The following is a 26,264-nucleotide window of genomic DNA, read 5'->3' on the forward strand; positions in this document are numbered from 1 at the left end:
TCTGGTCTAGGTAATTAGTAAGGGATGTGAAGAATTTACGGAAGCATTTTTGCACCACGTTGTCAACATCACTGCATCTGACAAGGCAAGCTACAGACAAATTATTTCATTGCTCATGTACAGGAGAGACAGCCTGCGTTAACATAAAATTTATTGAAAAGGGCTTTTGGTTCGCTCTATTGACAGTTAAGGCTATTGTTATTTCGAGTACCTACCATTACTCTGATTAAATTGTGTCTTAAAAGTAACGTGTGCTAAATTATTGTATCATCGTGTGGTTTATTAAAGAATGAAAATGGAGATACACAACTCTGATGTGTCGTTTCGTTATAATGCTCGCTTAAATTTCACTTGTTTAAATTTACACACTATAAGTCTTAATGTATTGCCAGTTTAATGACATTTACTAACTTCATTTGGCTTATGAAAAGTTCGTAAAGTAATGTTTGAAAAGGAAATCATTTAAGATGTTATAACTTTCATAGTGGTACAAAAAGCTATAATTATGTTTCTTGAATTATAAATTCATTATCTGTTCTAAGTTGAAAGAACACCACTTCCTAGATTCGTCCTTTCAGGACATGGTGACCGGTATTAGCAATCAGAATTATTGATTGTCGTGAGTAAAACTCTCGTGGTGAGTTAGTGTTGGTCCATGGCTCAGTGATGAATGCTGTTACTGCGCTTTAGTGGGAAACATTAGTTATCAGAATAATAATTACAGGTGACTGTGAAATGTGTACTTTGTTTCTGGGTACAACCCTCTGTTTGTTTGCCAGCTGAATGCACCAGAAGTAGTATGATAGCCTAATTAACGTTCAGACGCTGTTAACGTTAGTAAGAGACTTCAGTTTTTCTGAAAAAGTGTTTAAAGTGATAATTTTATTGTCTTTAGTAACAAGTTCAATGTTATACATAATGACAGACAGACAGAGTTCTAGCAGTGTCGCACAGCTTAACAGGCAGAACCAGACATTTGCGGTAAAAGATGATAAAATAACACTGCATTTAGGAATAGAAAAGATTGTGTAGGATTCCTATAAAAGCACATCGTAAACAACTAGTGCCTCCAAACATGATCAACATCAGATATTACTGATAGAGAAATATTAATCAACTATATGTGAGAACTTACGAATCTTTTTAGAACATGTGATTTCAATCCAACCGATATTCACTTCACTACGGAGGGGGAAAGGGTTGCTGCATTCCCTTCCTCGACGTGCTGGGAAAGATGATGGTACATTGGAGCATGACATTTATAGGAAGTAAACTTACGCAATCCCCTAAGGTTTGGCAAAGCTGTATATCCTCAAGATCCTTTCTTCCAGGAGTGCTACTTCCGCAGGGTATGCTGGACGACTTCTGGTACTGGCGGAAGTCGCACTATGAGAGCGGGTAGTGTGTCGTGCTTGGATAGCTCAGTCGGTAGAGCACTTGCCTGCAAAAGGTAAAGGTCCCAGTTTCGAGTCCAGATTCGGCAGACATTTTTAATCAGATACGAAGTTTCAAATCAGCGCATACTCTGCCACAGAGTGAAAATTCATTCTCGAAACACACTGATTGTATCTTCTGGCTATCAGGTGTCACCATCCAACTTTAAGGAGAACTTCATACCTTGGTTTACAGGATTCGCGTCATCTCAGACCCTTACTGTATGTCAGTTAAGATGGTTCACCTTGAAGTTAACTTCCGCCAGAATGGATACAGAGAGAAACAGATCACTCGGGCGTTATGCTATCGACTAAGCATGAATCAAGTGAGTAATGAGAATGACGAGGTAGAGCCTAAGTCTAGAGGTTTTCACCTTACGTATGCAGTATATGCTAGAGGTTTAGTTCTATTCAGAGGAAACAGGGCTTCAGTGGTCTCCTTTCAAGGACTATAAAGGACGGTTTTGGTTTGTCCGTGACGACTGGAAGGACATGTGCATAGAGCAAAAGCATCTGGATATGATGGTGTTTCCAGAGAAATAAACACTTGTCACTATGTAATAACTGTAGTCTTTGCTGAAATATGTAATGCATCACTAACTTAGGGTATTTTTTCAAAGACACAAAAATATGCTGTTAAACCCCTCTGCAAGGAAGGTGATAGGAACCAACATCATTTTTAAAAAACTGAGGAGAGATGTATTCTAGAATAGTATCCCAACAAAGCAAAAATAATATCCTCAGTAAATTACAGTTTGTATCTCAGAAGAGTTGCTCCACTGCAAATGTTATTGACACGTTCACTAACCAAATTTTACAAGCATTAAATAAGAAATAGCACCGGTTAGTACTTTTGTGACCAATCTCTTGGATAAAGTGAGGTTTTACGGACTGATGGTATAGCCAACCAGAGTGTGATATCATATCTAAGCAAACTAAAACTTTGTGTTCTGCCTTACGGCAGATCTTGTCAGTGGGAAAGCCTCGTCAGAGTTCCACCATATGAGCGTCTAGGGAAGTAATTCCAGTGGTGGTTTCCCGTTGCCTTCCACTGATGATGATGAAATGATAATGAGGATAACACAACACCCAGCCTCTGAGCGGAGAAAATCTCCGACCCAGCCGGGAATCGAACCCGGGGCCCGTGGCGTGACAGACCGCCGCGCTGACCAAGCAGCTATCGGGGCTGGCATATAAGCAAAAGAACGCAGAAATTTGCACTTAATAATTCGATCAATGCAAGCAAGAGAGACTTCTGAATGGAGAGGAATCACATGTAGGGTTCCACAACATCCATTATTAGGTGTACTATTGTTTCTCATGCATGTAAACGACCTTCCGTCCATTATACAACAACTAAAACTAGTTCTTTTGGTTTGCAGGTGACTCTAGTACTCTAATAAATCCAAACACACATACAGCAACGGAATAAATGTTAAATAATGTTATTAAAAGTAGTAAGAGTGGTTTTCTGCAAATGTCTTCACTCTCAATTTCCAGAATGATACAATATATTCAGTTCTGCACATATATAGCCACTACAGTAATGGCAAGTGTAACACATATTGAGCAAATAATAACTAGAATTAGAATTTAAACTGGAAACAGCGCATTTTGGAACCCCCCAAAAAATCACATTTCCACTTAGAATCATTACAATTTTTGGGATGAGACAAATTAAGTTGCAATGATTTTCATATATCATATGGAATAATGTTCTGGGGCAAGTCATCTTTGAGAAAGAAAGCTTTCATTGCTCAAAAACGTTCTGTAAGAATAATATTTGGTGCTCACTCTCGATCGTGTTGTAGAGATCTGTTTAAGGAGTTCGGCAATTTGACTAATGCTTCACATACATTTATTCTCTCATGAAGTATGTTCTAAATAACTCACTGTAGTTCAAAAAGAACGATGTTGTACATAATTACAATACCAGAAGAAGAAAAGAGATTAATTACTACATGTGAAAGTTGTCTTCAGCACAAAAAGGGATGCGCGATGCAGCCACCAAAATTTTTGATCACTTACCCAGTGACATAAACTGTCAGACAGCAAAATTAAATTAGAAAAGAGGGTGAAAAGGTTTCTCCTTGGCTATGCCTGCTGTTCTGTAGCAGAATTTCTGTTTTTGTAATGTGTAAGAGTTGATGGCGAGAAATGTCAAATTCACGTCTGTGTTTAATATAATAAAAAAGTAGAAAATTAAAAGAAAATTGCAAATGGTCAGCATCAAGCTAAAAATTACATATGAAGGTGTAATATGAATGTAAAATGACTCGTTCCACGTCATAGCGAATAACTGCACAGATGATTCTGGGAACATGAAACTAACTAACTAACATGCTCTGAACAGCTGAGAGAAGCTGTGATGGCAGAACTTTGTCTTGCTACCAGTCATACAATGGCATACAGAAGCACAGAGATTTTCGCATGCATTTCCCATTGCTGAGATGATGTCATTACAGATGCTGTTGAAATGGGAATTTCTGCTTAATTCTACCAGGGATCCTGATACCTCCATAGTCCAACAACAGAGGGACAGAGTTGGCAGCACTTGCTTGCCCATCGTTAGTTAATGTTTCATTGTGAATAACGTCTGGCGTTTCTCATTCCGTTTATGTTTTGAAAATTAGGAGGGGTTCTTCTCTACAAACATCGTCGCTAGTCGGCAGCATTACCCAGCAGCATTGCCATAAGTTATTACCAGATTCGATACGTGTGAAGAATATGAAGTTTAACTTTGTCAGTTTTTGGCGATCCGAATGTTTCCAGACACCATCCTCTCGCTGGGCCGTGTTAGAAAAAGAAGGGCAGCCGTCCTTTGGCAGCACCATAAGCGGGCGGCAGCACCCGGCAAGTGCACGGTGCCACCGACTTCAGATGGCGGCCGTGGAGCTTCTGCGACGCGGGCGGCGCTGGGCGGCGGCGCAGCCACGGGAAGAGGGTGGCGTAGTAAGCCAACTCCACCACGCTCAGCAGGCTGCCCCCAAGACACAGGCCCAGGATGCCCCCGATAGTCGCTGCAGGGCAGGGCAGGCAGCGTGAGTCAGCCACCGGAGCAAGGGCAAGTTCGCTGTAAAAGCTAGGCAATGAAACAACTCTGAAGAGTGGACTCCCACAGGGTTCTGTACTTGCACCAATTCTTTTCAACCTGCATATTGGCTCTGTGGATCAGTCAGCAAGGCGAATACAAGCGCGCTGCAAAATTCTGGGCAAGAAAATCCTAACAGAATAGTTCTGAATCATGGAATGCGACAGCAACTATTCTTTGCAACCTGCATACTGACACTGGGGGGTCAGTCAGTAGAACAAGTCCACGTCCACTACAAAATACTAGGATAGGTACCCAGTAATGGAACAGATCTGAAGAATAGATTCCCACTGGGCTCTCTACTGGCACCAATTCTTTTCAATCTTCATTCTGGTACTACGGGTCAGTTCTCAGAAAGTCCACTGGAAAATAAGAGCATAGGAAATCAGAAACTGAAAAACTCTGAAGAATGGACTGCCACAGGGATCTCTACTGGTACCAGTTATTTTCAGCGTCCATTCTGGTACCAGTGCCACCATGTTATTTCGAGTACCTACAATTACTCTGATTAAATTGTGTCTTAAAATTAATGTGTGCTACACTATTGTATCATTGTGTGGTTTATTAAAGAATGAAAGTGGAGATACACAACTCTGATGTGTCGCTTTGTTATAATGCTCACTTAAATTTCACTTGTTTCAATTTACGCACTAAAAGTCTTAATGTATTGTCAGTTAAATGACATATACTAACTTCATTTGGCTTATGAAAAGTTCGTAAAGTAATGTTTGAAAAGGAAATCATTTTAGTAGTTGTTACGCTCATACTGGTACAAAAAGCTATAATTACGTTTCTTGAATAATAAATTCATTATCTGTTCTAAGTTGAAATAACACCACTCTCAAGATTCGTCCTTTCAGGACATGGCGACCGGTATTAGCAATCAGAATTATTGATTGTCATGGCTCAGTGGTGAATGGTGTTACTGCGTCTTAGTGGGAAACATTAGTTATCAGAATAATAATTACAGATGATGGTGAAATGTGTACTTTGTTTCTGGGTACAACGCTCGGTTTGCTTGCCAACTGAATGCACCAGAAGTAGTATGATAGCCTAATTAACGTCGGTCATTGAGCACAGGAAATCCAAATGCACTGCAGAATACTGGGCAAAGAAATCAGTAACGGAATTATGCTGAAGTAAGGGCTCACAAAGGGCTCTGTACTTGTAACTTTTCTCTTTCAACATTCATTCTATAACTGTGGATCAGACAATAAAGCAAGACCCAATCCATTGCGAAATACGAGACAAGAAAGTCAGCAACGGTACAAAACTGAAGAGTGGACTCCCACAGGGCTTTGTACTTGGACCAATACTTTTCAGCCCACGTGCTGCAGGCATTCAACACACTGACATCAGGAAATTCACTTATGCCTGTACAGAACCCCACAGACGTAGTGCGTTTATTTTCATTAATTTTATACATTTTACTTCAAGCTGTGTCCCCTGTAATATTCTGCCTCCGGAAAGCACAAGGACGCCCCAGTCGCAGGCTAACTCAAAATCTGCTGACGAGAAATACTGGTAGTTCACCCAGAGAGCTCGTAATACGGAGCAGTGACCAGACAACGCGTGTAAGCAACGAGGCTGTACCACGTGACATACTGGATCACCTGTCATAGCAGCTATGTGCGAACCAATCGGGTATTCTGAATAAATCACATGATCTAACAACTCGTAGCATCTCAAATATGGAAAGCAACCCTATCAGTTAATCAGTAATAATTAAAAAATATATTTCTGTAATTTAATTGTTGATATGATAATTAGTTTACATTTAATAATAATTTATAATTGAGTTTTACATGTTCATTCATGTTGGAAAGTGCAAGGACGGGTATCAATTACTTCCACAGGTACAGGAGTAAATGTGCACAAAATTCCAGCTTCATAGCATTAGCTGCTAATTATATAACGAAAACCTACAGGAGTAAATGTACACAAAATTCCAGCTTCATAGCATTAGCTGCTAATTGTATAACGAAAACCTACAAAATGGTGGCCAAAAAGAAGCAGCCTTTGCCCATTCCGAGTAGCACCCACTTCGTTGAAAGATCTCCCCCTGGCCCCAGTCTAGCATGCTGTAAACACCTGTATACTGCATGTGAACATCTAAGCACACCGAGGAAGAGGATTTGATTGAAGTCTATTTATACCAATGAGGCCAGGTAGTGTATTCCTCTCTACAGCGCTTTAGCACAGAAACCAAAACAACTACTGCCCTTCCTCGTGATTTCACTTAGCCAGCTTTTCTCGTCAGATCATCTCTTCTGCACTCCGTGTTGTAGCTGAAAGGTGTCTCAGCTTCGCTTTTCAGAAGTGGTAGCGGACGTATTTTGCAACGGCAGCGTACTGAGTACGTAGTGTTGCACTCTGAATATGTCTTCTTACTCCATAGTGTGTGGCCACCTTAATGACTGCACCTCGCTCCTTAAGATGTCATTTTGCTGCATTGGGGCCAGGCATTCAGTAATCGTGGCGCAATAGAAAATATCAAACGCTGGCTGGAAAAAGCGAGGAAAACATTTGTAACAAACTGGAATTTGTCAATATGTGATAAAAATTTAAGTGTTAAGAAATCTTCTCTGAAGCCGTTGAGTTCGAAGAGTAACCTTGTATGGAAGGGAAACATGGACGACAGGCAGTTCTGACGAGAAGAGGATAGAAGCTTTTAAAACGTGGTGCTGTAGAAGAATACTGGGGATTAGCTAGGTAAACAAAATAACAAATGAGGAGGTACTGAACTGGACTGGGGAAAAAAAGATGGGAGACGTCCAGAGGCATGAAGAAATTGTCAGTTTCAGAACAGTTGGCATAACCTTCTTGAGATATTCAGCAACTGTTTAGTGTTTAGATAATTAAGACTATTGTCATTTATTGATCCGTCTCAGTTAAAGTTTTTGTTAGATTACATGTTTCGACCAATCTGCATCATTTTCAGATCTACGAAATTGCGTCAGCAACCTGTCTTACATATTGAGAACCTCATATCAGAGTACTGTGTTTTTGCAAAACGCAGTATTCTGCTTTGTAGTTGTGAATAGAGAAAACGGGTTGCTGACACGACTGCTTAGATCTGAAGATGATCGAGAGCGATCGAAACACGTAGTCTAATTGAAAATGTGCAACTGAGACAGAACAATAAATGAGAATTATCTTCATTGTCAATTTGGTACGGGAAGGAAGTGGAGAGGAGGGGGGAGGGGGGGAATTGTAGAGAGATACCAAGGTTTGAGTGCAGTAAGCAGTTTCAAACGTATGTAGGCTGCGGTTGTTCTGTAGAAATGATGAGGCTTAAACGGCGTAATCTAGCGTGGGGAGTTGCATCAAACAAGCCTTCAGGCTGAAGACCACAAGAGCAGACAACAACGTTGATCTGTAATCTGGAGGACACTTGTAAATGCGCCATATAATTCGGTAAGATTTAAATACAGGGATAATTTAGTGGAGCGGAGACTCGACAATACGATCGTCTGCAGTAAAAAACCTAGAAACCAGCGGTGACTTACACTTATTGCCCAGTAACAAGAACAAAAGTGTTTACACTACAGGCGACATATTAGTTGCGAGAGAACAGAAACTGTACTGGTACGTAAAAGAATTCTCACGTGTTCTTCAGTCTTACATGGGCAGTTTTTGATATAGGACATGTTTCGATCTCTCTATATCATCTTCATATCTATGTAGTTGCTTCTGTAACCGGTCGTGTCTGTGTCAGAACCTCACGTCAGATGTGATGATCTGACATAGATATGATAGGTTGCTGAGGCAACTACATAGATCTCAAATAATCCAGAGGGATCGAAACGTATCACGTATTAAAAAATGTGTCATTAAAACTGAAGATTAAATGAGAACTGTTATAAAATCAGAGTTGTGACATTTATCATAAACAAGCTAAATGGCGTTGTATTTATTTCTTCAAAGCTTTTATTTCATTCCAGATGTCCAATGCAAATTCTTCAGATATCTATAGAATCCACGCACAAAACCCACGGTATTTTTGAACGGAATCCGATCGTACCGGCATTCGACATCTCCACACCGATTACGGGCAAACCCTACACCATACAGAAGTTACGTTACTTGGGACGCAACTATGTTGCCGACAAAATTCCTGCTCTGTGCGTGTGCATCTGAGTACTCACTAGATAAATGATATTGCTACTCTGTGAAAATGCGTCAAACAACGCCCTTTCCGCTTCTGTAGTGTCCACAGAGCGGTCTCCATTAAGAGCAGTCGCAAATCAGAGCAGCTGGGCTCGACCGTTGCCTCCAATACTCTCCCAGAGCATCACGTCAACATGTAAGCGTTTCTGACTTTAATCAATTTTCCTGAAATTTTTGTAGACATTCAAAGCAAATTTCCCTTGCAACTATTTTTCCTACAGCGAAACTGGTCTCTATAGAAGGTATGTCGGTCGGCAAATAAGCTTGGCTTGGCTAAGTCTCTGTTTCCCGCTGCTCGTCGCTAAACTGCGCAGCTATTACGCAGTCCTACTGCAAAACGGTACTCAGATGTCTCATCGAGGCAACCGAAACTTACTCTCTTTTGCTCATATTTCATGGGCATACACGTGCGTAAAGTGGGACTGACCACTAAATGTCACGAGAAGCGGACCCACCAGTATAAAAGGAGACGGGGAGTATTGTGGTGTCAGTAGAGAGGCAGGAACAGCAGAATGTGTAAGCGTATTGTCATATCACTAACTTGGTTGCAGAGTATCTTTGCGAGCGTCTGCATTCCAGAGTCGAGAACGGGACGTGGAGCTGCTTGTAACGTTGCGAGTCAATACGCAATAGCATTTTATTTCAGCAAGCTACTTTGAAGTACGGGTTCGTAGTTTTGGAGCCGTTGGCAGTGGCAATATACAGCCGCTGGTATCTTAGCGTGACTCACTCGCACCTGTCGCTAGCCTAGCCGTGGGAAGCGCAACCTGTGTTAAGTTGAAGTGACAGAATATTCAAGCCCCTAAGAATCTAAATAAACAGTATTAAATATTATTCAGTTTGTTAAAGGTCAATATAAAGCCCTTTGTTATTAAAAGGAAGGTTGTATTAAAATCTCAGCTATCTACCTGAGATACTTTCAGATTTAGAGACAATTACCTAAAACACCAAAAACCGACACTTATAAGATTAAAGTCAGTTAGGATTCATTGCAGTTTGTCTTTTACTATAATTTGGAATTACTACTGAAGTTCACTAAATGGCAGAACGATTTATTTAGATTTTTTATAATTAAAAACGTTCACTATTTTTCATTTTCGTAACATATAATTCAGAAAGGATTAATATTTATTTAATAACTATTTGTTTTGTTGTATGAATAAATGAGAGTGAGTGAGAATGTATTTGTGGGACATACGTAAAGATTTAATATTATCTGATGTTAAACATTACGTAACTATGTCATGGCAAAGTGTGAAGCAAGCAGTTGCAATGAAACCTGTAATTTCGCTACCTTCCTGATGATGTTTGTCCAAGGGTACTTGCTTTTGTAAGAAGGCAGCCAGAATAACCATTTGCAGAGTAACGATTGTCCAATGTCGTTTCAAGACTAGTTTTCTTTTAGTTTGGTTTTGTTAAACATTGTATTAAGATTTTCGGGATGAAGTGACGTAAATGCATCTGTGAATATTGATTGGCGTAGGACAGTTTTGGCGCGAGATAGAACGCGAAGGATTGTCGTGATCGGCTGGTCATTTTGAACAACCAATCAGAGTTACGCATTTCCCGCACTATATCAAGTAGTTACAGGCCCTGGAAGGAACGGCAGGGAGTCAGTCGTTGGCTAGCTATCGGACGTACGGGTCAAGTTGGACGTGTCCGTCTATGTTATGAGTAAAATGAAGAAGTTAATGGTATTTCGCGTCCGGATGGTATTGCCGTGAAAGCAGTTGCATTTACAGACAGATTGTGGAAATTTGAGCTTTGTGAAGTGTTAAGACCGAATGTGAAACTCATATATTGTAGCAGAGCATCGACTGTAGATCACGTAATAATTCGGGTCGGACTTAAGTACATTTCTAGCTGTCTCGCGTGTATATTGGGTTGAATGAACTGTGAGCGGAGGACATTGGTATTAGTCGTTTAAATAAATACGAACTGATGGCTAATTCTTTAATTTTGAACGTAAAGAAATAAAGAACTTGTTTCGGAATTTTGCCATTTTCTTTCTAAAAGAATGAAGCAATCGCCCTCCACCCGAAAATCGTTATAAGATATTACAGGATAGCTTGCTACCAGAGTTTAGGCGAACTTTGCAAACAAGTATTGACGACATTTTTCTTCGACGCTGCTTTTAACATCGTCTGAACAGTATCTACGTATGCAGAGAATCGGGCTGGTGACCAGACGCCTTACTGAGTTAGATGGAACTTTTTGTAGTGCACAGTACGACGAAAGACAGTGGTCAGATAATTACCCAACGCAACGCGACTTGTAACCCGCCTCGCCACATGCTGTGTTGTGTTGTGGGTAGCTCTGCATGGGGAAGGCATTATTATGTCAGTTCAAGTGTGGCTGCAAGTATTGTTATTGTGAAGTAATGAGTTATGGAAGTGGATTCAGTGAAAAGTGCGTAAAGATGTAATTAAGTATGAGCAATGCCGCCTATAATGTCTTTGAGTGTCCGCCCGTTTGCGTGTCGTACCTAACAACATCAATCATCCGCGTCGAGTTCGGCCTCCCAGAATGAAACTAATGTGAGTCAGTAAAATAATTTAACACAAAGGAGAGCAATCTGGTACCAGATATTGTGTGTGCGTGACGAGCGTAAGAACTTTCTTTCGACCATTCGGCTTCCGCATCATCAACAATACCCCCGTCGTGTCAGTCATGCGTACGCTCGTCAAAGTGAAAATTGTGGATAACTAATCACCATCATCATTGCCTGTGTATCTATCACTGAAGGTTCGGCCAGAGTAAGAATGCGAAATACGTGTGACGGCGTGAAGTACAACAGTGACAGACATTAACATCGTCAAGAACACTGTACAATAATAAGGGAATGATAATTATGACCTCTCATCAAATTAGAAAGAATGTTACTTGTCATCAACTATTACGACTTAGTGTGTAAATAGTGCAACCTGCGATTTTCTTATCGTCTCAAAATAGAATCGTTCATACCAGACGTAGGACAGTGTTGTGTTTAGTGTTTAATGGCTCCTCTAAACCTGCTTGCATATTTATATAGCCTACATAATTTAAGGCAAGCGAGCAGTAGTGTGGAGCAGAAATAACACGGCCGCCGCGAGAGCACCAGGTGTGTAGAGGGGGCAGGGCGCACGGTTAAAGCGAGAGCAGTTTAAGGTTCCCCCACCAGTTGTACCCCAGTGCGTGTTACAAATGTGTCGGTCAGAGACTTCGAACGTGGGTTAGTCACTGGATGTCAACCGAGTAATAAATCCATTAGAGACATTTCAGCCCTTCTAAATCTGCTCCGGTCGACTGTCAGAGCTGTTACTGTGAAGTGGAAACGCGATGGAACAACCACTGCTAGTCTTGGTAATAAAAAGATCAGCCTCCTAACGTACTTTGCATATTTCCACTCAATAATGCCTATGGAATAGTTTTATGGGGTAACTCACCACTTAGACATAAAGTATTGATTGCACAAAAGAGAGCAGTGAGAATAATTAGTGGTGGTCACCCAAGGACGTCATGTAGGCACCGTTTCAAGGAGTTAGGTATTTTAACTGCACCATCAGAGTACATATACTCGCTAATGAAATTCGTTACAAATAATCCATCTCAAATCGCGAAGAACAGCGATGTTCATACATACAACACTAGAGGGGAAAATGACCTTTCCTATCCGTTATTAAAGCTGTCAGTTGCTCAGAAAGGAGTACATTATTCAGCAACAAAGATCTTTGAGCATTTGCCCAACAACATAACGTGTCTGGCAGGTAGTAGATCAAGTTTTAAATCTATCTTAAAATCTTTTCTTTTGGAAAACTCCTTCTGTTCCGTGGACGAGTTTTTGTATCAGAACGGGTAAAAAAAATGTACCTCTACATGTAGTTGCATGTGTAGAACTAAAAATTTCAGTAATATTAATATTAGCACTATTCATGTGTGTATATATATCTTGTAACCTGACTTGTTCCACATCATATCGATAAAATAGTCGTAAAAATGATCTACGGAACGTGACATAACTAAACTAAACTAAACTGCTAAACCAAGACCAGGCAGACTTCGTGTATTGATGGACAACAACCATCAAGCGTTGTGGTGAGTGGTTGTGAAAGATCGCACGAAATCAGTGGAAGGAATTAAGGAATGACTCGTGAGTTCCAAGGTACTACCAGCAATCCAGCTAGCACAATGACTGTGCATAAGAGAGTTAAAATGAACGGGTACAATGGTCGTCTATTTCCTCAGTGGCCAGACGTTTCTGTAGCCAACATAAACGACGCTTGATGTGGAGTGATGAGCGACGCCACTAGACAGTGGGTTAATCGAAAAGAGTGATTCGGAGTGGTGAATCGCACTATAACCTACGGCAGTTAGACGGAAAGGTAACGATTTGGCGAATGCATGGAGAACGTTACCACTCATCATGTACACTGCCGACAATGAAGTACAGAGGAGGTGATGTTAGGGTATGGGGATGTTCTTGATTAGGGTGTGATCCCCCTATTGCGCTTAAGGAAACACTATCTTCAGAAGGATGTGAACACATCTTCCAGCACAGTGTATTGCATGCAGTAGAGGGACAGTCCGGAGACGATGATTCTACCAGCATCACAATGCGTCTACAGCTCGTGGTCTTGTGGCTAGCGTTGCTGACTCTGGATCACGGGGTCCTGGGTTCGATACCCGGCCAGGCTGGGGATTTTCTCTGCTTGGGGACTGGGTGTTTGTGTTGTCCTCATCATTTCATCTTCATCATCATTCGTAACAGTGACTGGATAGCACTGTGTAGAAACTGGGTCTTTGCACGGGCGCTGATGACCGCGCAGTTGAGCGCCCCACAAACCAAATCTCATCATCATCACAGCATCACAATGTACCGTCTCATAACGCGGAATCTGTGAGGAAATGGGTTGTGAAGAATAACACACCTGAAATGGACTGGCTTGCCCAGAGTCACTACCTAAACGCAATGGATCACCTCTGGAATGAGTTACAACGTCGATTCGCTCGAGACCCTTGCGTCCGACATCACTACCTTCTCAGGTTTAGGCTGTTGAGGAAGAATGGGTTGTCATTCCTCCACAGACATTCAGACAGCTCGTTGAAAGTGTCACTGGCAGAGTCCAAACTTTCATAAGGACAAAGGGTGGACCCCTCCCACATTAATGCCCATTAACATGTATCTGCGTACTTTTGATCAGATAGTGAACTTACCTCAGAAGTACCCATTTGCTGAGTAGCTGCCATCGTTAGGAAAGTTTCCTGATTACTTGGACTTATGTGTTACTTTGGTCTGGGAAAAAATTATCGGATCCAGGGTCATTTATCTTGCAAGATTTTTCGTTAGGTTTACTAGTAAGTTGAAGAAGCTATGTTATTAAACGCGTCTTTAATTTGTTGGGTTTCAAACTGCCGAAACTCTAATACCTAAATCTGTGGGCTTGTGACGTCGACAGACGATTGTTATCCTATTTTCTCGTTTTCGCACTCCTAGATTACTCTTTCGAACGGTTAGCTGATGGAGAAATATTTACTGACATCACTATCATCACCGAGAAGGAAACTTTACAGGCAATTCAGAGTCAAATCACAAATAAATCTACAACAATATATACGAAACTCTTAATTAAAATGAAACTGTGAAAGAGTGCTAAACCATCTCACACGTGTGTGATTTCCATGAATTACATTTCTGCCTTATGAAAGTCGCCGCAAAACATCACTACCTAGTGGGCACACTCAATAATTGCGAAACCTGTCATCCAAGTTCAGCAATTCTAAAGTTTTACCGACTCGTTGAGGCAAGCTACTAATTGCTGCAGGTTTAAAGTTTTGTCCCTCTCGGTCTATTTGTGCTTCGGGGCTTAATCTGGCTTTCACAGCCGGCCGCTGTGACAGAGTGGTTCTAGGCGCTTCAGTCCGGAAACGCGCTACTGCTACGGTCGCAGGTTCGAATCCTGCCTCGGGGCATGGATGTTTGTTATGTCCTTAGGTTAGTTAGGTTTAAGTAGTTCTAAGGCTAGGGGACTGATGACCACAGATGTTAAGTCCCATAGTGCTTAGAGCCATTTGAACCATTTTTTGGCTTTCACAGCTGGCAACACTTTACCTAAGAAGAGGCTGCGAAGTTGCGCTGTAGTTTGGATCCTGTGTCACGCTGTATGAGCACCCGTAACTACCCTGATGATACGTTTAATAGGTCGGAGGAAGACAAGGGCAGTAACACGTCTAACAGAACCGTTATTAAGATATCCCATGCTACTGAAAGAAACCTTCGTCTGATATGAAATGAGAATACGAGGGTTGGAACTTAAATAGTGGCAACTATTTACTCACAACTGATACAAAAGAGTTACATGTTTGTACCTGTTACTGTCCAGCGTTGTGTAGAACCCGTTGCCAGCGATGTGGAAGGCGTAGTATACCGTTAACAGAGACTATTCTGTAGGGATGGTGCGAATGGAACTGTCTAAAGTTATGGTGATTCTCGTGTACAACTGTGAAGGTGTTGTCCTAAAGCATTACGTTCCTCCACGGCAGACCGTCAATTCACAGTATTACTGTTCGTTTTTGGAGCATCACCTGCGACCAGCTTTACGACAGAAGCGGCGACACTTTCTGCGCAACCTACCCCTCACTTTGCACGACAATGTGTGGGCAAGCTGTGGTGGCTTTGTTCGGTCGATGGGACTGGGAAGTACTGTACCATCCACCATCCTCCCCGGACTTAAGCCCTTGTGACTCTGATTTGATTCTGAAGATGAGGGAGCCACTTCGTGGTATTCGCTTCAGAACTGTTCCAGAGATTCGACAGTCAGTAGACCGCTCCATTCGCACCATCAACAGAACAGGCTCTGCTAACGGTATACTACGCCTTCCACATCGCTGGCTACGGGTTCTACACAACGCTGGTGACTACTTTGAAGGACAGTAAGAGGTGCCAACATGTAACTCTTTTGTATCGGTTGTGAATGAATAGTTGCCACCATTTGAGTTCCAACCATAGTATTTTGGAAATGTGTGGTAAGTTCTATGGGACCAAACTGCTGAGGTCATCGGTCCCTAGGTTGATACACTACTTTATCTAACTTACGCTAAGGACAACACACACACCCATGCCCATATCCCTAGGTGCAATCAGTTACATAGTACCCCGCCCCCGCCTACACCACTCCCACCCCTCAACCGATTCCCCACCATCATCAACTTTAACGCCTAACTAAACTTTTGAATGAAAAATAATTTTGTTTGAAAACCTATGTTTTTAAAATGATGAAAGATAAATGATATTTAGTTCATGTGTGTATGTGTGTGTGTGTGTGTGTGTGTGTGTGTGTGTGTGTGTACTGTAATCACTGATGAAGCAATTCCCGGTGAGCGAGTGCTACCCACAGCTCAGTCACGAAAGCTAACATCCACAGTGATGGTAGACACTTGTCACAAAATGCGCATTCTCTGCACTACGCTTGTCCCTAGCGGCATTTGCTTCACCCACACCATGCATCCCCATTTAAAATCCACCTAGGTAAAATGTGTGCACTGTAGTTACTGTTTCTAAATCACTTGATTGCTGGACTTCTACTTCTGAACTGGCGCACATTGCAAGACTTCAGGCATGTAACGCTTTGTGTCTGACTACTCTAACAACAATAATGATAATGACTATGTGTACAACAGTATACTGTTAGTTCATATACACTACGTGATCAAAAGCATCCGGACACCTGGCTGAAAATGACATACAAGTTCGTGGCACCCTCCATCGATAATGGTGGAATTCAATATGGTTTTGGCCCACCCTTAGCCTTGATGACAGCTTCAACTCTCGCTGGCATACGTTCAGTCAGGTGCTGGAAGGTTTCTTGGGGAATGGCAGCCCATTCTTCACGGAGTGCTGCACTGAGGAGAGGTATCGATGTCGGTCGGTGAGGCCTGGCACGAAGTCGGCGTTCCGAAACGTCCCAAAGGTGTTCTGTAGGGTTCAGGTCAGGTCTCTGTGCAGGCCAGCCCATTACAGGAATGTTACTGTCGTGTAACCACTCCACCACAGGCCATGCATTATTAACAGGTACTCGGTCGTGTTGAAAGATGCATTCGCCATCAAATGTTCAAATGTGTGTGAAATCTTATGGGACTTAACTGCTAAGGTCATCAGTCCCTAAGCTTACACACTACTTAACCTAAATTGTCCTAAGGACAAACACACATACCCATGCTCGAGGGAGGACTCGAACCTTCGCCGGGACCAGCCGCACAGTCCATGACTGCAGCGCCTTAGACTGCTCGGCTAATCATGCGCGGCCAATCGCTATCCCCGAATTGCTCTTCAACAGTGGGAAGCAAGAAGGTGCTTAAAACATGAATGTAGACCTCTGCTGTGATAGTGCCACGCAAAACAACAAGGGGTGCAAGCCCCCTCCATGAAAAACACTACCACACCATAACACCGCCGCCTCCGTATTTTACTGTTGGCACTACACACGCTGGCAGATGACGTTCACCGGGCATTCGTCATACCCCCACCCTGCCATTGGATCGCCACTTGTGTACCGTGATTCATCACTCCACACAACGTTTCTCCACTGTTCAATCGTCCAATGTTCACGCTCTTTACGCTAAGCGAGCCGTCGTTTAGCACTTGCCGGCGTGATGTGTGGCTTATGAGCAGCCGCTCGACCATGAAATCCAAGTTTTCTTACCTCCCACCTAACTGTCAAAGTACTTGCAGTGGATCCTGATGCAGTTTGGAATTCCTGTGTGATGGTCTGGATAGATGTCTGCCTGTTACACATTAAGACACTTTTCAACTGTCGGCGGTCTCTGTCAGTCAACAAACGAGATCCGCCTGCATGCTTTTGTGCTGCACATGTGCCTTCACGTTTCCACTTCACTATCACATCGGAAACAGCGGACCTAGGGATGTTTAGGAGTGCGGAAATCTCGCTTACAGACGTATGACACAAGTGACACCCAATCACCTGACCATGTTCGTAGTCCATGAGTTCCGCGGAGCGTCCCATTCTGCTCTCTCACGATGTCTAATGACAACTGAGGTCGCTGATATGTATCACCTAGCAGTAGATGGCAGCACAATGCACCTAATATGAAAAACTATGTTTTGTGGGTGTCCGGATACTTTTGATCACACAGTGTATACATTTCGAAGTTAGTAATGAAGCAACTTCTCGTCTATTGCAGGAACTATCTACAATACAGAAGATATTTTCATGAGATATTCAACGTTTGTTGCGGAAGTCTTACTTTCACTTTCATAGAGGTACAGTTCCAAGTACAAAGTACGTGTGTAATCAGTGATCTATGTGAAATATCTGTGACCTCCACTGCATGGTGTCATGCGTTTATACTAGTAACTGAGGAAAAAGAATTATTGATAACTTCTACAATCAGCATTAAGGTATTCCAAAATTGTGTTAATGGTAATGATGTTTTAAAAGTAATTTAGTTTCATGAGTGAAACACAATCACACGTTTCTGGATTTTTACCCATTAGAAAATTTCATCTTACCCCTCAGGGGGGCATTAGCTCCAGGTTGGGAACTATTGATCTAGATCAACATACTGGCTCTTATAGTTAAATGACCATCGAGTAAAACAAATGGAAACACGGGCTAAAGAGATCTATAGAAGAAATTCATTGTCACATTGTTTCAACACATAGCGAAGTGAGAGAGGCACTTACCAAGCAGGTTGTCCCACGTCATGTAGACAGTCCTCTGGTACTTGATGCATGTGATGTCACCAAAGTAAGCGTTTAGGACCGTGAGGTTTGGAGACGTCTGGCCTTTCCTAGGGTTGAAAGAACAAACACAAAACACTGTCACAACTGAAAACAAAGAGCGAGAAGGGAGTCACTCAAAGTGCTATTCCGTGGAATGAGCAGAAACTACATACCGCGCATGAAAATGCCGAGCACATAATGACTGTATTTCCACATCCACAGCTACACTTCACAAGTCATCTTACAGTGTGAGGTGGAGGGTACTTCTGGTGTCAATTTCATCTCCCCCCTCCTTTTTTTCACTCAATCCACACATGGCGCTTGGAAAGAAAAATAGCACGCAAACACTCGTATGAGCTGCAACTTCCCCAATTCCCAAGAAGTGGTCATTCGTGAGACATACGTGGAGGACAGTAATAATTTGCCTGATTCTTCTTGGAATGTACGTTCCCAGAACTTTAACAGCAGACTCGGGTGTGGTACACAGCTCTTACCTTGTAGCACCTGACATTTGGTAGAGATGAGCCTGCTCCTTTGTAATGCTCTCCCAATGGCTAAGCCGAAACCGTGATGAAAATCACCGCTCTTCCTTCGACTGTCTTCATTTGCTCTATCAGATCAATCTGATAACGATACTAAATAAGAAAGCAATACATAAGAATCGATCGAAATGCTTATTCTCTAAGTCACTTCTTTTGTGGATGAATTATATCTACCCAAGATATTTCCAATGAAAATTAGTCTTGAAATTGCTTTTCCAGATAGTTTTACTTGGGACCAAAGAGATACTTCTATATATTTTACAGTTGTTGCTACTCACAGTGATTTATCAAACAGCATTCTCATATATCAAAAAAAGTTTTGCATCACCTCGGTTCCGAAAGTTCTGGAACCTGTACGGAAAATTGGAATAGAGATCAACAAAAACATGCTTTCCGTCCTTTTTATTGCTCATGAAAACCACACATTTCATGTTGTACCACCACACAGCAAGACCTTCAGAGGTGGTGGCCCAGATTGCTATACACACCTGACCTCTAATACCCAGTAGCACGTCCTCTTGTATTGATGCGTGCCTGTATTCGTTGTGGCAAACTATCCACAAGTTCATCAAGGCACTGTTGGTCCAGATTGTCCCACTCCTCAACGGCGATTTGGCGTAGATCCCTGAGAGTGGTTGGTGGGTCACGTCATCCATAAACAGCCCTTTACAATCTATCCCAGGCATGCTCGATAGGGTTCATGTCTGGAGAACATGGTGGCCACTCTAGTCGAGCTATTTCGTTCACAAGATAAACACGATGGGGGCGCGAATCATCGTCCATGAAGACGAATGCCTTGCCAATATGCTGCCGATATGGCTGCACTATCGGTCGGAGGATGGCATTCACGTATCGCACAGCCGTTACGGCGCCTTCCATGTCCATCACCGGCGTACGTCAGTCCCACATAATGCCACCCCAAAACAGCAGGGAACCTCCACCTTGCTGCACTCGCTGGACAGTGTGTCTAAGGCGTTCAGCCTGACCGAGTTGCCCCCAAACACGCCTCTGACGATTGAAGACGTATGCCACGCACCGGAGGAGAGAACGTGATGCCAATCCTCAGTGGTCTATTCGGCATGTTGTTGGGCCCACCTGCACCGTGCTGCATGGTGTCGCGGTTGCAAAGATGGACCTCGCCATGGACATCAGGAGTGATGTTGCGCATCTTGCAGCCTATTGCGCACAGTTTGAATCGTAACACGACGTCCGGTGGCTGCACGAAAAGCATTATTCAATATGGTGGCGTTGCTGTCTGGGTTCTTCCAAGCCATAATCCGTAGGTAGCGGTCATCCACTGCAGTAATTGCCCTTGAGGGGACTGAGCGAGGCATGTCATCGACAGTTCCTGTCTCTCCTCCATGTCCGAACATCATCGCTTTGGTTCACTCCGAGACGCCGGGACGCTTCCTTTGTTGACAACCCTTCCTGGCACAAAGTAACAATGCAGACACGATCGATAAGCGGTATTGACCGTCTAGGCATGATTGAACTACAGACAACACGAGCCAAGTACCTCCTTCCTGGTGGAATGACTGGAAGTGATCAGCTGTCCGACATCCTCCGTCTAATAGGCGCTGCTCATGCATGGTTGTTTATATCTTTGGGCGGGTTTAGTATCATCTCTGAACAGTCAAAGGGATTGTGTCTGTGATACAATATCCACAGTCAGCGTCTGTCTTCAGGAGTTCTGAGAATTGGGGTGATACAAAACTTTTTTTGATGTATATATATAATGGTTCAAATGGCTCTCAGCGCTTTGGGACTTGACATCTACGGTCATCAGTCCCCTACAGCTTAGAACTACTTAAACCTAACTAACCTAAGGACATCACACACATCCATGCCCGAGGCAGGATTCGAACCTGAGACCATAGCAGTAACGCAGCTCCGAACTGAAGCACCTAGAACCGCTCGGCCACACCGGCCGGCGATATATATATATATATATATATATATATATATATATATATATATATATGTGTGTGTGTGTGTGTGTGTGTGTGTGTTATATCCAGCATCTCTTCCTAAACCAATGGATCGATTTCAGGCAAACCTGGTACACAAATTCCTTGCTATATGATAATTAGCGCTGTGAGCATTAGAATCTTCCAGGAAGTTTCAGTTTCATTAGAACCTCCTATCTCACATAGGTCAAGAGATATGGGAGAAAAGGGTTTTCAGATCCTCACATGTAGGCTCCTTCAAAAGACAAGCATGTTTTGTGGGCAGTATCGGTATGTGTTGCATGGGTTACGTGTATGGGTTGGCATGGCTACACACAGGGAAAGGGGGGGGGGGGCACTTAATGGATAATGACAGAGGAGGAAGGATAGCGTGGACAGAGAGGGGGTGGGGGTAAGAAATGGAGTCAGACAGGGAGCATAGATGTACACAATATATATGTCGAACACGAATGGTCCGCAGCTCGTGGTCGTGCGGTAGCGTTCTCGCTTCCCGCGCCCGGGTTCCCGGGTTCGATTCCCGGCGGGGTCAGGGATTTTCTCTGCCTCGTGATGACTGGGTGTTGTGTGATGTCCTTAGGTTAGTTAGGTTTAAGTAGTTCTAAGTTCTAGGGGACTGATGACCATAGATGTTAAGTCCCATAGTGGTCAGAGCTATTTGAACACGAATGCGAGCAAAGCCACGGGGAAAAAGATAATTTATACATAAATCGTGTGCTATAAGAGCTCCCTTGGGGTATTCCCAAAATTACTTTTACAACTGACTATTTCGTCTCCTAGATGAGTTGTATTCGGTAAGAAGTCCTGAATCTAGTCATAAAGGTGGTCCGATATTTCGCGAAATCGAACTTTGTCCATCAGATGACAGAGTGGAGCTGTGCCGAACCCTTTCGGAAGTCAAGAAACGCATCAAACTGGGCAGTGTAACAGTAAAGGCCGTATAACTCCCCCATGGGGTACTCCGTTTATGAATACATATTGAGTTCTGTCTCCAAGGAAGTCTTACATACAGGATGAAACATTCTCTCTGCAGCGAACTGTGCGCTGACATGAAACTTCAAGGGAGATTAAAACTGTGTGACAGACCTAGACTCGAACTCGGGACCTTTGCCTTTCGCAGCAAGCGCTCTACCTGCTGAGCTACCTAAGCACGACGCTCAACCCTTCACCACAGCGTTACATCCGCCAGTGTCTCGTCTGCTACCTATCAAACTTAACAGAAGCTCTCCTGCGAAACTTGCAAGACAAGTTCTCTTGCAAGAAACGATATTGCAGAGACATGGCTTAGCCACAGCAAGAGATGTTTCCAGAACTAATTGTTCACTTTGCAACAGAGTTTAGGAGGTAGGCGATAGCATTCTGGCATAAGTAAAGCTTTGAGGGGGAGACGCGAGCTGTTCTCAGTCAATCGAGCAACTGCTCACAAGAGGCAAAGTTCCTGAGTTCGAGACTCGGTCCAGCATAGTTTTAATCTGCTTGGAAGTTTCAGGTCCTGTATACTTCAAAAATTTAATCCAATACGCGGTAAGCTTGTATTTTGTCCACTAAACGACATACCAGAACTGTACCGTATGCCTACCAGAAGTCAAGAAGCAAGTCTTCAGCCTGGACGGCCTTGTCTCCGATGTTCTGAGGCTCATGGTAGGGCAGACGGAGCCGAGTTTCACAAGATCTCTGTTTCCGAAGTCCATCTTCATTCCTATACAGGAGATTTCTGTCACACAATAAGGAGGCATAAAGAGCGTGTAACTTACTGTGAGATGAATCTGTTGTTCAGATCACAGCACAGAGTCAGCAAACATTTTAATAGTGTCAGGATAGCGGAGGTAATTGAATTTCAGCTGCAGCGTTGGCAGACAAATAACGCATCATGCCAAGCGTGTTCAAAAAAATCTCCGAAGTAACCATCCAGCCTCCTGACAAACAAAACTATGGTCTGATGGTTTGTGGGCTTGGAACTGGCGGCCGACAGCGTTACAGATCTGTTCCATTCGGTTCAGATAAGGTAAGTTTAGTGGCGAAGAAGCAAGAATCGCGCCTTGTGACATGGGCAATTACCCTGATGGAAGACTTCAGAGATGAATGGATATCCAGAATGAGATTTTAACTCTGCAGCGGAGTGCGCGCTGACATGAAACTTCCTGGCAGATTAAAACTGTGTGCCGGACCGAGACTCGAACTCGGGACCTTTGTCTTTCGATTACAAGTCCTCTACCAACTGAGCTACCCGAGATCGACTCACGCCCCGTCCTCACAGCTTTACTTCTGCCAGTATGTCGCCTGCTACCTTCCAAACTTAACAGAAGCTCTCCTGTGAACCTTGCAGAGCTAGCACTCCTGAAAGAAAGGATATTGCGGAGACATGGCTCAGCCACAGCCTGGGGGATGTTTCCGGAATGAGATTTTCACTCTGCAGCGGAGTGTGTGCTGATATGAAACTTCCTGGAAGATTAAAACTGTGTGCCGGACCGAGACTCGAACTCGGGACCTGTGCCTTTCGCGGGCAAGTGCTCTACCAACTGAGGTACCCGAGAACGACTCACGTCTCGTCCTCACAGGTTTATTTCTGCCAGTATCTCGTCTCCTACATTTCAAACTTTACAGAAGCACTTGCTCGCGAAAAGCAAAGGTCCCGAGTTTGAGTCTCGGTCCGGCAAACAGTTTTAACCTGCCAGGAAGTTTCATGAATAGATATATGTGCGCAGTACTAAGGTTCACGTAATCCAAAGCTGTGCATGGTGCCTTTGATTACTGGCACAGATCCCCTGAAAGCCCAAGTGAAAATAAGTGAGCATAACTAGTGTTCGACTTGCTCGAGTAACACTGTCCCCGCCGGTTTATGCTCGTGGCGCTGTACAAGTTGTGCAGGATGGCAGCCAGTTGTAATGTCTCTTGCAGTGCTCTCTCCGCGATATTTTCAGAAATTTTATAAATTATATAACTCAGTACATATCTCGAAATATCTCTTCTTATCTTACCGATTCCTAAACTTTAATATACGATGATTATCAATGCAAAGTAGTTTCAAGCCCTATTATTCCTTGGTGCGTCCATTTACTCCATGGAATAGCTTCTCTGTTATCTACTCGTATGTTTTCTCTTATGAAAAGAATGATTCAGATCTTGCCGATTAGCCATCAAAGAACGAAGATGTATAGGTATGTATTGTTGAGCTAGTCGCCATCTTAATGAGATTCGATATGAGAAGGAATTTAATACATGAACTAAACTAAAGTAAGTGTGCTCGCGTATTACTTAACTGATTATTATTGACAGTGTCTGCTTACTACGCTGTGTTGCACGGGATCAGTGGGGAACGTTTGATTTACACTGGACGAACCTGCCGTTTTGTATGCTCAAGACATCCAGTTTATTACTTCCAATAAATAGGCTAACACGGTCTTACCAGCAGGTCTCCGGTCTTCCCCATGTGATCACCGAAAGTTAGCAATTATTACAAATGTTTTCAGGAGATCGACTGACAATTTTCGTCGCACCGAGACTTCGAAATTGCTTCACTGCCTTATGGAATTTAAGTTAAGCTCAATTTAATCAGGATAGAACAGTATTGAACTGTGTGAATGTGATAAGCCTGCTTTGTGAATGAAAATTCCCTTAATATACGCATATTTTTTACTATCCTGATCAGTGAAGCTAAATCAGGCCGGTGTGAGAGAGGTTTTTAAATTTCAGATCCCACAAAAAATATTAAACAGTCAAGGAATATTTGAGGATTTGGTTTAGAAAATTTATTTCAAATGGCCCAGTCGAATGTTTACAAGTTTTCTCCCAGAGCTACTTCGGCTGTGCCTACGTAACACAAGTTTACTGCCTTTCAGAACCGAGGCAGCTGTGTTCAGCTAAAGCTGCAGACAAGAGACGCCTTTAGCCCTCTATTGAAACTGCTAGCGAATTCACGCCATCGGTGTGTGGGATACAGGTCACGTGTGTGGGCGCTGGAGGATTCTGCAGGGCAGAACACAGTTGCTTTGCTCTCTTGTGATCCAGACCTCGAGCAGAACAGACGACTTTCTGCGCCCAGGGACCGGCCGCCAGCATGACATGAACCGCACCCCCCACCCCTTTCTCTTGCCCACTTATCTAGTTTTTCGTCTCCTTAGACTGGCCTACACCTGGTAACCTCGTCCCCAGGCCCACCCTCTGTATTCCGTACACTGAAATATACTCTCTTTCCTTGAGCAAATTTCCGATATTGTCATTTAACGCGCGTCCTGAGTATCCAGTCTCAAGTCCTGACCTATCGACCTCCTGTACACTGTAGTCATCGGTAGCGACATCCAACACCCAACTCCCTCTTCCCGCCCGTATGCAACGTTCCGATCGGCAGTTCACCTGGCTGACGGCGTATCTGGACACGAAGATCGCACCTGGTGTAACAAGAAATGTGATTACCCGACCAGGCGACCCGTTTCCATTGATCCACGGACCAATCTAGATGATGACTTACCCACTGCAGTCGTTCTTGACGACGTCATTGAGCCAACATGCAAACGCTTACTGACTGTGTGCTGCAGAGGCCCACGTTCAACAGTGTGAACTGAACGGTGTGTTCCGAGACACACGTGCCTGCGTCAGGATCGTACTCTGTCTCCAGATCTGCCACAGACCGCCGCCTGTTCTGCTTTAAGGAAAGGGTAATGCTCCGACCTCAGCTTTCTATGAGGGGGCGTGGACGTACAACACTTTGTCGCCTGCTCCTGTTAGCGTTCCTTCAGCCACTTTCCACGGATGCACACGACAGGAGCACACCAACAAAATCAAATGGTTCAAATGGCTCTGAGCACTATGGGACTTAACATCGGAGGTCATAAGTCCCCTAGAACTTAGAACTACTTAAACCTAACTAACCTAAGGACATCATACACATCAATGCCCGAGGCAGGATTCGAACCTGCGACCGTAGCAGTCGGGCGGTTCCGTGCTGAAGCGCCTAGAACCGCTCGGTTAGCACGGCCGGCGTAGTACGCAGTCGTGTTGCTTTCAAAACTCAATTATTAATTTTGAAGTTTCTACAAGACGTATTTCTATGTAAATCCTAGAACAAACTTTAGGCTTCAATTAATTTTTGAATATTACGCTTGGATTAGCTGGTCAGTCCAACTTCATCATCTGGAGGCGCCAACGAAGTATGAATTACGATTTTCTTATCGCCTGAAGGATATGCGTGCTACAGTTGAGAAAATATTGAAAACATTGTTAAATACTTGAGGACTTTAAGACGAGCTTACTTAGATGTAGATCATAGTCAAACATGGAAGTGATACAAAAAAATGAGTTCGTAAAACCTTGAAACAGTTGTGTTGGCTGTAATACAAGCAACTCACA

General features: G+C 43.2%; 1 protein-coding gene across 1 annotated transcript in view; it reads right to left on the reverse strand.

Moving 5' to 3' along the window:
* Positions 1-4,229: 4,229 nt before the first annotated feature.
* LOC124803172 (pickpocket protein 28-like) overlaps positions 4,230-26,264 on the reverse strand; it is a 91,383-nt gene continuing 69,348 nt past the window's right edge. The window contains exons 10-11 of the mRNA XM_047264355.1: positions 18,374-18,480; positions 4,230-4,453 (exon numbers count right to left, since the gene is read on the reverse strand). Of these exons, the coding sequence (XP_047120311.1) occupies positions 4,230-4,453; positions 18,374-18,480 (331 nt within the window). The remainder of the gene's footprint in view (positions 4,454-18,373; positions 18,481-26,264) is intronic.

The sequence above is a fragment of the Schistocerca piceifrons genome, chromosome 6 (assembly GCF_021461385.2).
Source record: "Schistocerca piceifrons isolate TAMUIC-IGC-003096 chromosome 6, iqSchPice1.1, whole genome shotgun sequence".
Taxonomy (NCBI): domain Eukaryota; kingdom Metazoa; phylum Arthropoda; class Insecta; order Orthoptera; family Acrididae; genus Schistocerca; species Schistocerca piceifrons.